This window comes from Notamacropus eugenii, chromosome 2 (genome assembly GCF_028372415.1).
Source record: "Notamacropus eugenii isolate mMacEug1 chromosome 2, mMacEug1.pri_v2, whole genome shotgun sequence".
NCBI lineage: Eukaryota > Metazoa > Chordata > Mammalia > Diprotodontia > Macropodidae > Notamacropus > Notamacropus eugenii.
In genome coordinates this window covers 36,563,172-36,578,457 of record NC_092873.1, presented here as the reverse complement: position 1 = coordinate 36,578,457, position 15,286 = coordinate 36,563,172, and the positions used below count along the sequence as shown (strand labels likewise).

Below are 15,286 nucleotides of genomic sequence, written 5' to 3'. Positions count from 1 at the left end.
CACATATGAATAACTCTCATTCCTGTTCCCTCCCACACAGCGCCCCTTGAGGAACAATCTGGTAACTAAGCCCCTGTAACCCTCCCTATTGGGGGTGAATGGTGCTTCCCCTCCTCACTCCTGGGGTGAACGGTGCTCCCTCTGCAGTGTTCCCTCTACTCTCACTACAGGGTGCTGGGATCTGTCTGGTTCAGTGGATGGAAAAGGAAGTCGGCCTGGCCAGGAGCTGGGGATAATCCAAGGAGTTAGAGGTCCTTGGATGGTGAGCCTACAATGGCGCCCAGAGCAGTTCTCTCTGTGTGCTAGCCTGGGCTCAAGGCCTGCTCCTCTTACCTCAGCTAATGGGCTATGCTATTTCCCACAGCCCAGATACGGTGGGCTTGTGCCCCCCTTCCTTCCGCCCGGAGCTCCTGGAAGTCACAGGCCGGCTTCCCCTAAGCCTGCACTTCCTCTCTTGGTCTCTTCCTCTCCTTTCTTTCCTACCTCTGTTTTTCTCCTCCTCTCTCCTTTCTCTCTTCCTCTCATCTTTCTATCTTTTTCTCTCCTCTCCTCTTTCTCCTCTCTTTCCTTCCTGTCTCTGTTTCTCTGTCTCTGTTTCTCTGTCTCTGTGTCTTTCTGTTTCTGTCTCTCTTTATTTCTCTCTGTTTCTGTCTCTGTCTCTGTCTCTTACTCTTTGTCTGTCTGCCTGCCTGCCTGCCTGTCTGTCTGTCTCTCTCTCTTTCTCTCTCTCTCTCTTGCATGATGGGGTAGTGGTCACTAGGGGGCAGCAGGTGCCAGGGCTGCAGCTTTCTATCTTTTTGCTTGGAGATTAAGGCATGGCTGAGATCAATGGGTTTGCAGGGCGTGGGGGAAGGGAGGAAGTATGCTTGGTGCTGCCAATGATACAGATACCCCTGGAGGATGGGAGTTTCTGGAAGGAAGAGGTGGGGAGAGGCCCCTGCCCACCTTCTGGGGCTTGCACCAATGGAGTCCCATTTGGAGGATCTAGGACCTTGGACAGCCCCAGCCTTTCTTGGACAGGGAGATTTGGTGCTAGGTTTGGACATTCCTCCTGGACCACTGTCTCCTGTTCCCATCTGTTTGGGCAGGAGGACTGTTGAACTAAAGAAGGTTGCAGTGGGTGCCTGACTCAGGGATCTGGCTCAAGGCTAGCCCCTTCTGTGGGTCCAGCCAGAAAAGGGGAGAAATTAGTGCTTGGCTTTAAAATGTGATCTCCAAAATGTGTGGATGTGAACACCCATGAACAGATGTACTCCTCCCAAGGAGGCCGCACTCTATACAGGGCAGACATTGGGCAGTCCTGGAGGTCCTGTGCAGCCCCAGCTTCTTACAGAGCTTTGTGTATGTGTGTTGCTGATTCTGTCACTGTCTCTGATTTTCTGGGTTGTACATCACCTGGGGGTGCAGATATATATCTGATAGAGTTTCAGAGCATGCTTTTCTTTGAGTGAGCCTCTATGTGTTTGAGGCTGGGGAGCCTCACTGAGCCTTTGGCTTTGTGTATATATATGTGTATGTGTGTATTTGTGCGCGCATGCGTGTGTATGTGTGTGTGTGTGTGTGTGTGTGTGCCTGCTCCCATCATGTCCCCTTCCCCCCCATCTCCCTCCACCCCCACCCCCCTCATCCACCAGGCTATGTTTATGATTTTGTTTGCTAACAAACTGTTTTTCTTTGCATGCTGCATGCTGGCCCTTTGCCTTACAGAAGCTGCTGAAGGTAAAACCTTGTTTCTCGTTAGCTTTCCTTAATTACCGTGATTAGCCACATGTTGGCTGAGACATGTGTCTGTGTGGGCCGTTCCCCACCGCTCCCTCTGGGCGGTGTGGGTGCATGCTCCAGGCCTCCTTCCCCACTCTCCCCCAGCAGCTACTGAGGTGCCACTGAGTAGGGGGGAGGAAGATGGGAAATGGGGAGATGAACCTCAGACACTGGCAGAGACAGGCACCCTCCACTCACTTCCAGCTGCTCCTCAGACAAGCAGCTCTGATGCCATGCCATTTTTGGAGGGGGCTCATAGAGCCCTGCCCAATTCGTGGCTGCTTGCCATCTCTGCTTAGTAATTAAGGCATGGCTGAGATCAATCACCTGGGGGGGGTGGGGAGGCAGGTACACTGTCCTGTGGAGGCCACAAATGAGAGTCACCCTCCTCCTCTTCTTGTACTTGCCTCCTTTCTGTCATGCTCATCTTTGGGGCAAAACAAGGAGCTTTGGGGGGCCTTGGGCTAAGTGCTCCCAGCATCCCTGATGCGTTCCCTCAGGTCACAGGAAGCTGTGGCCCTGCTGAGCTTCAGACCTCCCCCTCCACTCTGAAGCATGGATGACAGAAGCTGTGGGACACTTGGTCACCAGAGGGTGGGAGGAGGCTCTCCTGAGATGTCCTCTGCTCCTTTCTGCAGCTGGACGCAAACAGTTTGCCCGCCACGAGTGGGCACAGAAGGCGGCGTATCTGCTGGGCTGTAGCCTAGAGGAACTGTCCTCCGCCATCTTCAAGCACCAGCCCAAGGGTACCCTCCAGCGCTCCACCTCCTTCCGCCAGGGTCCTGAGGAGAACAGCTCAGGGGATGCTACAGGTATCATTGGCCCCCTTCCCCATTACCTGGGCATCAGCCATCAACTGTGTGGCTGCATGCGAACCTCATTTTCCTCATCTCTAAAATGAGATTAGTAACCTGGAGTGAGAAGGCAGTACAGCATAATGAATATGCATCTTTGCTGGACGAGGCACCACTGAGCCAGGAGGTCTCTGATTTGTGCCTTTGGATTATCTGAAGCAATGAATGGTGTAGTGGACTGAGATCTGCCTTCGGAGTCAGAAGGTTCTTGGTTCAGGTCCTGCCTCTGACCCATACTGGCTGTATGACCTTGTTTGAGTCATTCAAGGCAACTCTGTCTAAGTCAGTTGCAGAGCCTGGTGCCATCTGCATCAGTAGAGAGAATTTTCGCACTGGGAGTTCCTGATGCCACTGAAACCACAGACTCCATAAAAAAAAATCTGCAGTAACTTTCCCTAACTGAAATTGTGGCTCAAATGACATGACTTCCATAATGGGCTTTGTAAACCTTAAAACACTGTACATACGTGTTGCCTAGTTTTCATCAGCATCTTCGTTAGGTAAATTGTGTGAACCAGTTCACTCCAGCAAGAAGGCCCATTTCCTAGGCTGGGTGTTAGTGTGGTCTGGAAAACAAGGGCAAGGTCTCTGGGGCCTGGGAGGGCAGGGACTGGTCCTGGGCCCCCCTGCAGGCCAGGGCATGCCAGTGGGGATGCTGGGAAGAGGCCAAGGTCCATGGATTTCCCCACAGGCTCCAAGCTGAGTGCCCTCGAGTGCATGGAAGGCATGGCCTCGGGTCTCTACTCTGAGCTCTTCACCCTCCTTGTCTCCTTGGTGAACAGGTACGTCCCTGGCTCAGGGCTTGGTCCCGCAGCTGCCCGCAGAGATTTCAAATCAGAGAAGATTCCTTCCCTGCTTTTCAGTGCATGCCTCCCACCAGCAGAGGGTGGAAGACTGGTGCCTGAACTAAGGCTCAGGGGAGGGAGATGTAGGAGGAGTGGTGTTGGAGGATTCATGTTAGGGGAGGTGATGTGGGACGCTGCCAGGCTGGACCTCCAGCAAGGCAGCCTCTTGGTGCTCCCCCTTCTTCATCAGTAAAATGTAGGGGTGGACTTAAGGACCTCCATGGTCTCTCCATCTCTGACTCTATGATCCACTGACCTCCAGGTTCCTCTCCATCTCTGACTCTATGACCCACTGATCTCCAGGGGCCCTTCCATTTCTGACTCTATGACCCAGTGACATCCAGGGTCCCCTCCAACTTTGACTCTATAACCCAATGACTTACTCACCTCTAAGATGGAGATTTTTTTAACCTGGGGTTCATGAACTTGTTTTTTCTTTGTAATATTTTGATGACCATATTTCAATATAATTAGTTTCCTTTGTAATTTTCCATGTTTTATATTATGCATTTACACACCCAATTCTGAGAAGGGGTCCATAGGCCTCCCTAGACTGCCAAGGAGGTCTAGGACACAGAAGATGTGGACGCCCCTTGTGAGCCTGGGAGCCGATCCTCCTTCCCTGGAGGACATAGGGCATTTTGAAAAGGAATCCAGAAGCCTCGTGGTCCTGGCTCTGTGATGGGGGGAAGCTACTTGGTGGGGATTAGGCCTGGCAGGTGCTGCTGCCCCTTACTCTGCCTCCCATCCTCCCCCTGAAGGGCCCTCAAGTCCAGCCAGAATTCTCTCTGCTCCATGATGATCGTGGACACTCCTGGCTTCCAAAATCCAGACCTGGGGGGCTCAACTCGAGGGGCTTCCTTTGAAGAACTGTGCCACAATTACACCCAGGACCGGCTCCAGACCCTCTTCCATGAAAGAACGTTTGTGCAGGAGCTGGAGAGATACAAGGAGGTAGGCTTGTCCCCAGGCCTGCCGGCCTCGGCTGGCAGAGCTCCCTGAGAAGGCAGGGGATGGGGAGCAGTGTTTGTAGGTGGGGCTGCTGCCTCGTTCCTCACTCTTGGTGCTGCTGTCCTTCCTAGGAGAACGTCGAGTTGGCATTCGATGACATGGAGCCTGGTGCGGTTGACTCTGTAGCTGTTGTGGACCAAGCGTCCCACCAAGCCCTGGTAAGAATTGCTGGGGTGGGGCTGGCCCACACCTTTCCAGGTCTCATTTCTCTTCTTCGTCCTCTCCTTCCCTTCCCTTACTGAAAGTTCAGTTCAGGAAACATTGATTCATTCGTCCTATGTGTCTCTCTCTGCCTCAGTTTCCTTCTTTATAAAATGAGGAGGTATAGCACTCAATGGCCTCTGAGCCCCCTTCCAGCTCTTGGTCTGTGAGCTTGGACAGAGAGAGTGTGCTTCAATGGCCAGGGTGCTAGATCTGGCATCAGAGGGCCTGGGTTTGAATCTCAGCCCTTCCACTTATTCCCTCGTCATGTTATAGCTCCTCCATGGGCCTTGGTCTCCTTATCTGTGAGAAGTGGCGGTTGGATTAGATGATAATAACGTAATAAAAACTAGCTTTTATGGAACACCTAAAAGTTGCAAAACACCACTCATAAATGATGTTTGAGCCTCCCTGCAGGGAGGGAGGTGGGTAATGTTGTTATCCCCATTTTATAGATAAGGAGACTGAAGTACAGAGAGGCTGTGTGACGTGCTCTGGGTCACATAGGTAGTAGATGACTGATGAAGGATTTGAATTCAGATCTTCCTCACTCCCTGGCCGGCTTCTACCTGTAAATTGATCTGGGTACCTGTGATCCTAAAGTTTCCTTCCAGCTCTAAACCCTGAGTTCTTATGACTCGCAGATCCATCCAGGTACTAAGCCTTCCACATCTGTGTGTAGGCAAGAGGAAAGCCTGAGGGGCAGGGGCCTAGTTTGCCATCCCTGCCTGCTTTGGGCTCAAATCAGACCCTCTTGGCTGCTTTGGAGAGCACAGAACCTGGAAATGCAGACTAGAGAGAGACCCATGCTCCACCTGAGTTTCTACAGGGGCCTCGTGGTTGGTGCTGTGATCGGGCACCACAGTGGAGGGCAGATTCTCTTATCCCAAGGAACTTGCCCAGGGAGGGGATGCTTTCAATTTAGCGGGGCATTCCCACACTGTCTGGGCCCCATCAGATCTCCCATCGCCAAAGAGTTTTGTGATAGAGATAGAGGGGTTGGCATGGGGAGGGGGTAGAAAATTGGGGAGACTTCTTTGAATCCCACACTAGTGGCAAGGACCCCAGAAAGCTATGCTGATTGGCTGACTCTAACAAGTACCTGGTGCTTATTATTTGCCCTTAATTAGACAAATTGCTTAAGACAATTTATTAGAAAATTGATCTTAATGCTGGATTGCTGATTTCCCTCCCTAGCTTTGATCCTGGTCACCCTCTTCCAGCCCCTTCCCTGGGTATGGGCTTGTGTTCAGCTGGCATCAGGGGTGGATACTGGGAGATGGCCGCCATCACCCCAGGACTGTGAACCCTCTCAGTGCCCAGGCCTAGCTGTTTTGGGGGGAGGTCCATCTGACTTTATCCTGATCTCAGCACCAGATAGTCCCAGAATGGATTATTCAAAGTGTTAGAGAGACTCAGGCATAGATACGGGCAGGGTTCAGGCCATCCCTCATTATTACTCTGGGGACTGAGCATCAAGGCTCCCTCCGATGGCTTGATGTCCATGATAGATTCCCCTCCCCCCATTAAGGATTTCTGCATGCCAGGGAGAGCCAGACACCCACTTATCATTCTAATGGACTGATGCTGTATTCCTGAGGCCTGGCCCAATCCGTCATGGTACCTTAATTACCCATCAGGCCTCAGCCTTGTTCTGCCAGGGTCCCTCTTTTATTCTTTTAGTGATAATGACTCAGGCAGTGCCAGAAGATGGTGTGAGCAGCCAGAACAGAGAGGAGGGGAAGCAGCTGGGGGAGAATCAGGGGGGCCGAGGGGAAAGGAGCTCTCAGAGCCAGGTCATTTGGGGACTGTGATGTTGAGGAGGGGGGAAGAGAAGTAGGTTCTTTCTGGGCTATCAGTAAGCAGGCATTTCTTATTAAGCGCTTACTGTGTTCCAGACACTATGCTAGTCTTTTATAGGGAAGGCCTAGGAGCTCCTCTGATCCCATCCTGGAACAGTCATAGGGTCCCAAATCTAGAGCCTTCAAGGACTTCAGCAGCCACTGATTCCAACAGATGAGGAAACTGAGGCCTAGATGGCTTAAGTGACTTAGGATCATCGATGTAGAGATGGAAGTGAACTCAGAGGCCGTCTAGTCTCTTATTTTATAGATGAGGAAACTGAGGCCCAGATGGCTTAAGTGACTTAGGATCATCAATGTAGAGATGGAAGTGAACTCAAAGGCCGTCTAGTCTCTTATTTTATAGATGAGGAAACTGAGGCCCAGATGGCTTAAGCAACATAAAAACATCATAGAGTAAGCTGAAAGGGACCTCAGGGCTCCTCTCATCCAGTCCCCTCACTAAACTAAGGCCCATGTGAAGCAATTTGCCCAAGGTTACATAAACATCAAAGGTGAGATTTGAACCCAGGTCCAGCAGAGCCAGTGTTCTTTCCCCTGTACTATGCCTTCTCCTTCCTCTCTCCTCCTGCCCTCCATCTGACCCCATCCTGGGCAGTTTCTTATAATTCTAGGTAATGTGGGCCTCTGTTCCCTTTCAGGTGCGGTCCCTGGCCCGGCCAGATGAAGCACGGGGTCTTCTGTGGCTGTTGGAAGAGGAGGCGGTGGTACCAGGTGGCACTGATGAGGCCCTGCTAGAGCGACTTTTCTCTTACTACGGCCCCCAGGATGGTGACAAGAAAGGTGGGTGGGACAGCACCCTGCCCTGCCCCAGGAGGGTGGCCAATCCCCTCGCTCTCCATGGTGAGCTACCTTGCTTTGTCCAGCGGTATCTGTGGCTAAGTAGGATCTTGAACACCAGCAGTTTTCTACAGGGTAGTGTGCCACCCTTGGAGAATTCTTCTTTTTCTTAATTTAGTATTTTATTTTTCCCCAACTACATGTAAAGACAATTTTTCTACATTCATTTTTAAAATTGAGTTCCAAATTCCATCCCACTCTCCCAGCCTCTCTCATTGAGAAAGCAATCCGATAAGTTACATACATGTGTAGCCATGTAAAACACATTTCCATATTAGAAAACATAGACCAAAATAAAAACCCAAGAAAAATAAAGGAAGTAAAAAAAATATGCTTGGATCTGTATTCAGACTCCAGCAGTTCTTTCTCTGGGGATGGAGAGCATTGTGGATCATAAGGCTTTCAAAGTTGTCTTGCATCCTTGGATTGCTGAGAAGGGCTAAGTCTTTCACAGCTGATCATCTCACAACATTGCTGTTACTGTATTTGGTATCTTACTTTGCATCAGTTCATGGAAGTCTCCAGGTTTTTCTGAGAACATCCTGCTCCTCAATCCTTATAGCACAATAGAATTGCATTGCAATCCTATACCACAAATGGCTCAGCCATTCCCCAATGGATGGGCATCCCCCAGTTTCCAGTTCTTTGCCTGCCTTGAAGAATTCTACCCCTCAAACTCAAGAGTTGGTCTCTGAGCCCTGCTCTTTCTTCCCTCTAGGACAGAGCCCCCTCCTCCGAAGCAGCAAGCCTTACCACTTTCTCCTGGGCCATAGCCACAACACCAACTGGGTGGAGTACAATGTGGAAGGCTGGCGGAACTATGCCAAGCAGAACCCAGCCATGCAGAATGCCCCACGGCTGCTGCAGGACTCTCAGAAGTAAGTCCCCCCCCCACCTTGTGGCTCCAAGTAGGACTGTGGGCTGAAGCCTGTTGGACCACCAGGAGGCATGGAGAAGTGTGCCAGGGCACCTTTTCCCATGGGGCATCCAAGACGTCAGTGGAGTGGGTCACTTCTGCTTTCTATGGTGCCTGGCACATAGTAGGCACTTAACAAATGTTTGTCGTTTTTGTTGTTGGCTCCCAAGTGGCAGCAGGAGAAGCTAGTGCCAGCCACAGATGATTCAGAAGGCTTCATGGTTAACCTCACCACGGAGGAAGTCACTGGGTGCCTATGAAATTTAAGTTCTCTGTTTAGGGGAGGCTCATGGGAAACAACTTGAGGGGTCCAAGGGTTGAATTTCTTCCCAAAGCTGGGATCTTGCACCAGTACTCCTGCCCCATCCCACGTAATTCCTTCTTAACCTGGGGTCCATGAGCCCTCCAGGATTTGGTGGATAGATTTCACAAGGTTCCATGGACTTGGATGGTGAAAAAAATGACGGCAACCTTTTACTGAAATGTAACATTCCCTTCAATTATTTAGAAGTATTATCCTGAGAAAGCGTCCATGGATTTCCCTGGACTGCCCAAGGGTCCATGTTACAAAAGTGTGAAGAATGCTCTATGGTATGAGAGAACTGCTAGAAGGGGAAGGGAATAAGCATTTATAGGATACCTACTGTGTGCCAGGCACTATTGTTAAGTTCTTTACAATTATCTCATTTGATTCTTATAACAAGGTAGGTACTGGGAGGTAGGTGCTATTATTATCCCCATTTTACAGCTGGGGAACTGAAGCAAACAGGGTTGAGTGACTTGCCCAGGGTCACACAATTAGTAAGTATGTAGAGCTGGATTTGAACTCAGGTCTTCAGGGCTTTAGGTCACAGGGTCTATCTCCTGTACCACCAGCTGCCTCTGACCTGAGATGGGCATGGCCTGATGGGAATTGGTCCAGTGTAAATATCCCTTAAATTATAACTCCAGTATACTCTCAGCATCTCTGACTCAGCCACTCCTGTGGGCAGGGGTTCTGGGCCCCCTGGGTCACCTCACTCTCTGTGCACGCCCTGTAGATGGTTCTGCTTTGCTCCCCTTTACAAAATCCTAATGGGAAAAAGTATCATAAGAGGTGCTACTAGACTGGGACTCTGGGTTCTAATTCTGCCTCAGACACTTGCTAGCTTTGTGACCCTGAGGAAATCACTTTACCTCTGTTTTACAAACAGAGGCAGGCGACCCCTGAAGTCCTTTCTAGCTCTAAATCTGTGTGTCTGCAAGCCCAGCATTGGAGAAAAAGCTTTCCTAGGGGGGCCTATGGTGGGTTGCATGGCCACTTTTTTCTTTGGCATCCACGATAAAGAAATGAAGAGGTGTTACAGGAGTATTATGTGCCAAGTACTAGCAGGTGGGAGTTGGGATGGGGCCTGCACCAGCCATTTATTTCACTAGTTCAGAGACCTCCCTGGGGAAGAAACTCCCTCTACAAATCCAACTATCCTGCAATTTGTGATCCTGGAGAACATAGTCCTAGAGCACTGAGAGGTTCAGGGAGTTGTTCTGAGTCCTCACTGGCCCCTTTATCAGAGACAAGACTTGAGTCTGGGTCTTCTTGGCTCTCTGGACACTGTGCTATCCAAATACAGAAGCAAAGAGAGCCCTTGCCCTCTGAGAGCTTATGTTCTAATGGGGAGTGCTAGCCAGGGTCCTGAAAGTTACTCATGGCAGGTGGATAGGGACTGAGGAGCAGGTTGGCACAACTTGTCCAGGGACAATTGCAAAGTTGATTTGGTGCAGTGCCTGGTGGAAGGGGGTGGCTCCCAAGCTATCTTCCTATACATAGGGTACATTGTGAATGTGCATCACTCTCCCTCCCAGGCAGACTGGCTTACTTGCTGTTTCTCATATATCACATTACAACTCTTGCCTTTGTACTTTCCTCTGTATCTTAGAGTGCTTTCTTTCCTCTCTTCCACTTCTTACCATGCCTTGTTCCTATTAAGTTTCAGGTCAAATGCCATTCCTATGTGAGGCCTTTCCTGATCCCCACCCTCTGGTCCCCCACCCCCCCATCCCCAGAATTGTTCTTTATTTGCATTGGAAGCATTTTGTATATATTTTTCTCTGTGCATGTTGCTTCCTCCCAGTGGAACATAAACCCCTGGATGGTTTGGTCTTTGTCTGCCTGGTGCCTTGGGTGGTACCTGGCACTGGGGTCCCAGTGCTTGGCTGCCAGGGCTCATTGAGTTGAACTGACTACCTCTCCCCTGTGCTCTGTTAGGAAGATCATCAGTAACCTGTTTGCAGGCCGGGCCAGCAGTGCCATGGTGCTGTCAGGCTCCATCGCAGGACTAGAAGGGGGGTCGCAGCTGGCGCTTCGTAGGGCCACCAGCATGCGAAAGACATTCACCACTGGCATGGCCGCGGTCAAGAAGAAGTCTCTCTGTATCCAGATCAAGCTCCAGGTGGTGAGTGTGCCCTCGAGCTTTGGCCTTGACCCCCTCAGACTCCAGGAAGTCTCCTCCTCCTCCCCTTCCCCTGTCAGCTCAGCATCTACTCCAGAGTGAGAGGGGCCTGAGGCTGTCTTGAAGCAGGGGCTCCCCTGGGTCCTAGTCCTTGATGTTCGCCAGTGTGACTGTGTCACTCCCCTGCTCAGCATGCTCCCATGGCCCCCTATTACCCCTAGGATCAAATACTAACATCTCTGCTTGGTATTTAAAGCCCTTCACAAGCTGGCCCCAACCAACCTTCCCAGTCCATTACGCTTCCCTTCACAAGGCCTATAGTACTACCAAAGTGTCCTTCTGGTTATCTTCACACATGATGCTCAGTTTCCTGCCTCCATGCTTTTGCATGATCTCTCTGTGTGTCCTGGAATGCACTTCTCATTTCTCCTTCTTTCAAAGCTCAGCTCCAGTGCCACCTTCTGTTTCCATGGGCTCACTGAGCCAGAGAAGGAAGAGCCCTCAGAGGCTCATCTAGTCAAACCCCCCTTACTTTACAGATGAAGAAACTGAGGCCCAGGGAGACTTGCCCAAGGCCTCACAAGTAGTAAGCCTCAGAGGCAGGATTTGAACCCAGGTCTTCTGACTCTACAATACCTCCCATAAGACCTTTCCTGATGGTCCACCCTCAACCAGCCTAGTTCCTCCTCTCCCCACAGTGTTACCCTGTATTTTCTTTGCTTATACTTTGTATTATATGCTTAGATAGAATATAAGCTCCTTGAAGGCAAGGACTGTTTCATTTTTGGTTTTGTATCTACAGCATCTAGCATAGGGTTTAGTGTGTAGTAGGTGCTTAATAAATGCTTGTGATTGGATTGATTAAAGCTATATCCCAATAGGTGATGACAAAGCATCTGCTGTCCTCCAGGAAGTAGAATCTAAGCATTCTGCAGGCCATCCTAGTCAATGGGAAGGTCCCAGCAGTATGGGTCTAGGAGGCAAGAGGCTTAGGTTATTTTCCTGTTGGTGCATCTCCTAGTCACATGTTCTGGGGGCAAGTTACTTTCTTGGCCTCAGTTTTTTCATCTGTAAAATGGAGCAAATCATCACTACCGTTCCTACCACCTAGGGTTGATGTGAGAATCAAAATGAGATAATGGGTGCAGAGGCGCTTTGCAGGCCATTTATCACAATGTATTGAGCTTTTAAATCTTGTTTTCATTCATTTTTTTTGGTTCCAAATATTTAGATATCACTTCCAAATACATTTCTTGCCCTCTCCTACCCTGGGAGCTAGTCCCTCATAAGGATAATTTTAAAAGAAAGATGAAAAAAATGATAGTTCAGCAAAACTAAGCAGCACATTAGTTGTGCCTAAGGGTGTGTGCCACATTCTGTCACAGAGTCCCCCACCTCCTCCAAGAGGGGACAGCAAGGAATCTTTTTGGGCTTTTCTGGGGCCAGGCTTCACCCTTAGAGCCCTTACTCAGTGTGCGGTAACATTTTTAAAAATTCTTTCTGTTCACATGGTTGGTGTTAATTGCATGAATTCTGCTTGCTTTAACCCCACGTCAGTTCAAATGAGTCTTTCAATACTTCTCTGTACTCTTCAGAGTTGTCATTTCTTACAGCACAGAAGCAGTTCCATTATTTTCCTGTGCACAATTTGCTTAACCCTTCCCCAGGTGATGAGCAACTGCTTTGTTTCCAGTTCTCCATGACTTAAGTGCTGGGGCTATAGGTAGAAAATTAAGACAGTCCCTACACTCAAGAAGGTCATATTTTGACTGGTGGCAACAGCCCATAAAGGAGGACTCATGTCCACCTTCCTGTTCATGGCAGATGGAAAGGCAAGGAAGTATTTGGGCAGGGAAAGCAGCAGGGTGGATGGCAAGGCCCCTGAAGACCTTGAGGAGCCCTGTCAGGGCGGATGGTCTTCAGCTGAGAAGAGAGCAGCCCCAAGGGTCAGAGTAGGCTCTGAGATCTCTCCAGCAGACATGGGAACCCAGTTGCCAATGCCTGATGGGAGCTGGACAGTGGGATGTTGAAGACTTGTCTCCTCCCTGCGGGCAAAGACTATCTTATGCCTCTTTTTGTATCCCCAATACTTAGTGCAGAGCCTGGCACAAAGTAAGGACTTAATAAGTGTTGTTTGATTGATTCTCCTGGATAGGGACAAAAGTTGGCCTCGTGGTAGATGACCCTTGAGGGTCACCCTCTCTCCTTCCCTCCTGCAGGATGCCCTCATTGACACTATCAGGAAATCAAAATTACACTTCGTTCACTGCTTCCTGCCTGTGGCTGAGGGCTGGGCAGGTGAGCCCCGCTCAGCCTCCTCACGCCGAGTGAGCAGTAGCAGCGAGTTGGACCTGCCTCCTGGGGAGCACTGTGAGGCCGGCCTCCTACCGCTGGATATCTCCCTGCTCCGGGCCCAGCTCCGTGGCTCCCGTCTTTTGGATGCCCTTCGCATGTATCGCCAAGGTAGGACCTTTTCTCTTCCTCCCTTCTTTCCTCATCTCATCTCTCTGACACCTCTGTCCCTCCATGGCTTCCTTTTCCTTCCTTTATTTCCCTACCCTTCCTTTCTTAAGTCTTTCTCTTATTCCCTCCCTCAGTCCTTCCCTTCCCCCTTGCTGTCTTCCCAGGTCCTAATTCTGCCTTTCGTCCATCCCTCGCCTACTTCCTGTACCCTCCTTTCTTGTTTTTCCCTTCCCAGATCCTATCCTTTCTTTTCTTCTTCCATTTCTCCTTCTCCCTGCTGGTTCTTTCTTCTGTCTCTCATGCCTCATCCCTACTTTGTCCATCCATGGTAGATGGAAAGGCCGGTTAGTACTTAAATTCTGACAGGGAAAGCATCAGGGCCAATGGCAAGTCCCCAAAGACTTTGAGAAGCAATGTCAGGACAGAAGGCCCTCTGCCAAGAGGATTGTGGGTTCAAGAGTTAGAGGTTTAGAAAGGAATTGGGGTCTGGGATAGCTCCAGCCGAGATAGAGCTGTGTGAGATAAGGATGTGGCTGACAGTCAGCATCCTGCTTCTGGGGGACCTCTTCCTCCTTCCTTTACACCTCTCTTTTCCCAGGTCATCCTTCCCCTACTTCTTTATACCCCTCTTTTCTTTTCCCTTTATCTTCCCAGGTCTTGTTTTTCCCTCCCTCTCTTCTCCCTATCTCTTTTTGTTCTCTCTTCCTTCTCTCTTTCCTCCTCACACTCTGTCCTTCCTTCCAGTCATTCCTGTCCTCTATCCCTGTCTCTCCTTCACTTCTCTCCCAGTGTAAAAGATCAAGGTCATTCAATAAGTTCACTCCGGATTTCCAGTGACAATAGTTGACCCAAGTAGGGTACTGTGAATTGGCACTATCCCTCAAGTCAGTGAGTGCTGGATCAGATTCTGGCAGAGAATGAAGGGGAAAACCTGTCTCTAAATAATTAAAATGCCTAAGAAGGGTCAGGTAGATGCTACCGTGTTTGGTAATCTCTTGGAGTGGTGCGGAGATTGGAACAAAAGACATTGTTTGTTTGAGGCGTCTTCCTTTTGTCTTTGGTTAGGTCTGAGCAAGCATAGGCAAGTAGGTCCCACACAGTCCAGGGCCAAGATCCTCTGCAGCCTTCTGACATCACAGGCTCAGAGTTGGAGAAGTAGAAGGAATCAGGGACCATCCAGTCCAACCCCCTCATTTATAGAGGTGGAATCTGAGGCCCAAGGAGGTGATGGGACTTGTTTGAGGTCACACGGGTAGTAACTTCACAAGTGGCCTTTGAACCCACTCACTCCAGGGCCGAGAGAGGCTCGGGTTCGTCTTTCCACCACACCATTCATAAACCCTTCTCTCAGCAGCCTGGGCCTCAAGACAGGGACTACCTTTACTGCTCTGAATAAATCATTGATCTGTCCCCACGTCTTGATACGGGGTTGGTGTTTATTATTTCAAAACCAGATTGTTACCGCGCTGAACCAAAATCAATGTACTTTACTCAAACAAGCGGGTCGATGAGGCTGGTGGCAAAGGGGGGGCTCCCTACTCCCCTCCGGGGCCTCGAGAACCATCCATCGTGCTGATGATTAATTAAGATGCCGGGCGTCTGCACCCGCTCTCCCAGCCCATCAATTTAATTGCAATTCAGATACAATCAATAGCTTGCTCCATCCTGGCCCCTCAGAGGACCCTGGCCTCCTGTTTCAGTTATCAGGCACATGCATCAGCCTCATTCCCAAGTTGGATGGTTGCCCAGAGGCAATTGTGAGCACCCGAGCAGCTCACCCACCTGTACCCCTGCCCTCCTGTTGGCATCACTTGTGCAGGGTCCAGTTTCCTCCAGGGGCTCCACATTCTAACACCATTCTCCAGTTAGAACCAGAAGACGTTCTTGGCTGTGTGACCTGTGGACACTGGGTGTGACTTTTAGGGGTCATCTCGCCCTTTACACTGCCTTTAATTGGGGCTAAATCCTGAAAAGGAGTGAGAAAGTCAAGATCAACCCTTATGGATGAATATTCTACAACCTGTTTGGGTTGGCTAAAAGTGTCCAAAGCCTCCTGGGAAGACCTTCCTGATGCCTAGCTTCAGTCTTCTGCTGCACTGTTTGC

At 50.1% G+C, this 15,286-nt stretch overlaps 1 protein-coding gene across 9 annotated transcripts in view; it reads left to right on the top strand.

Annotated features, from left to right (window-relative positions):
• The window catches only part of MYO18A (myosin XVIIIA), a 148,506-nt gene that overhangs the window by 91,543 nt on the left and 41,677 nt on the right, over positions 1 to 15,286 (top strand). For 6 of the 9 annotated variants that reach the window (XM_072639823.1, XM_072639822.1, XM_072639826.1 and 3 more), the window contains 9 exons: positions 41 to 61; positions 2,400 to 2,573; positions 3,307 to 3,397; positions 4,222 to 4,414; positions 4,543 to 4,629; positions 7,176 to 7,317; positions 8,093 to 8,252; positions 10,536 to 10,722; positions 12,939 to 13,182. In XM_072639823.1, coding sequence (XP_072495924.1) covers positions 41 to 61; positions 2,400 to 2,573; positions 3,307 to 3,397; positions 4,222 to 4,414; positions 4,543 to 4,629; positions 7,176 to 7,317; positions 8,093 to 8,252; positions 10,536 to 10,722; positions 12,939 to 13,182 — 1,299 coding nt within the window. The remainder of the gene's footprint in view (positions 1 to 40; positions 62 to 2,399; positions 2,574 to 3,306; positions 3,398 to 4,221; positions 4,415 to 4,542; positions 4,630 to 7,175; positions 7,318 to 8,092; positions 8,253 to 10,535; positions 10,723 to 12,938; positions 13,183 to 15,286) is intronic. The other 3 variants (XM_072639824.1, XM_072639828.1, XM_072639821.1) reach the window with 1 other exon arrangement.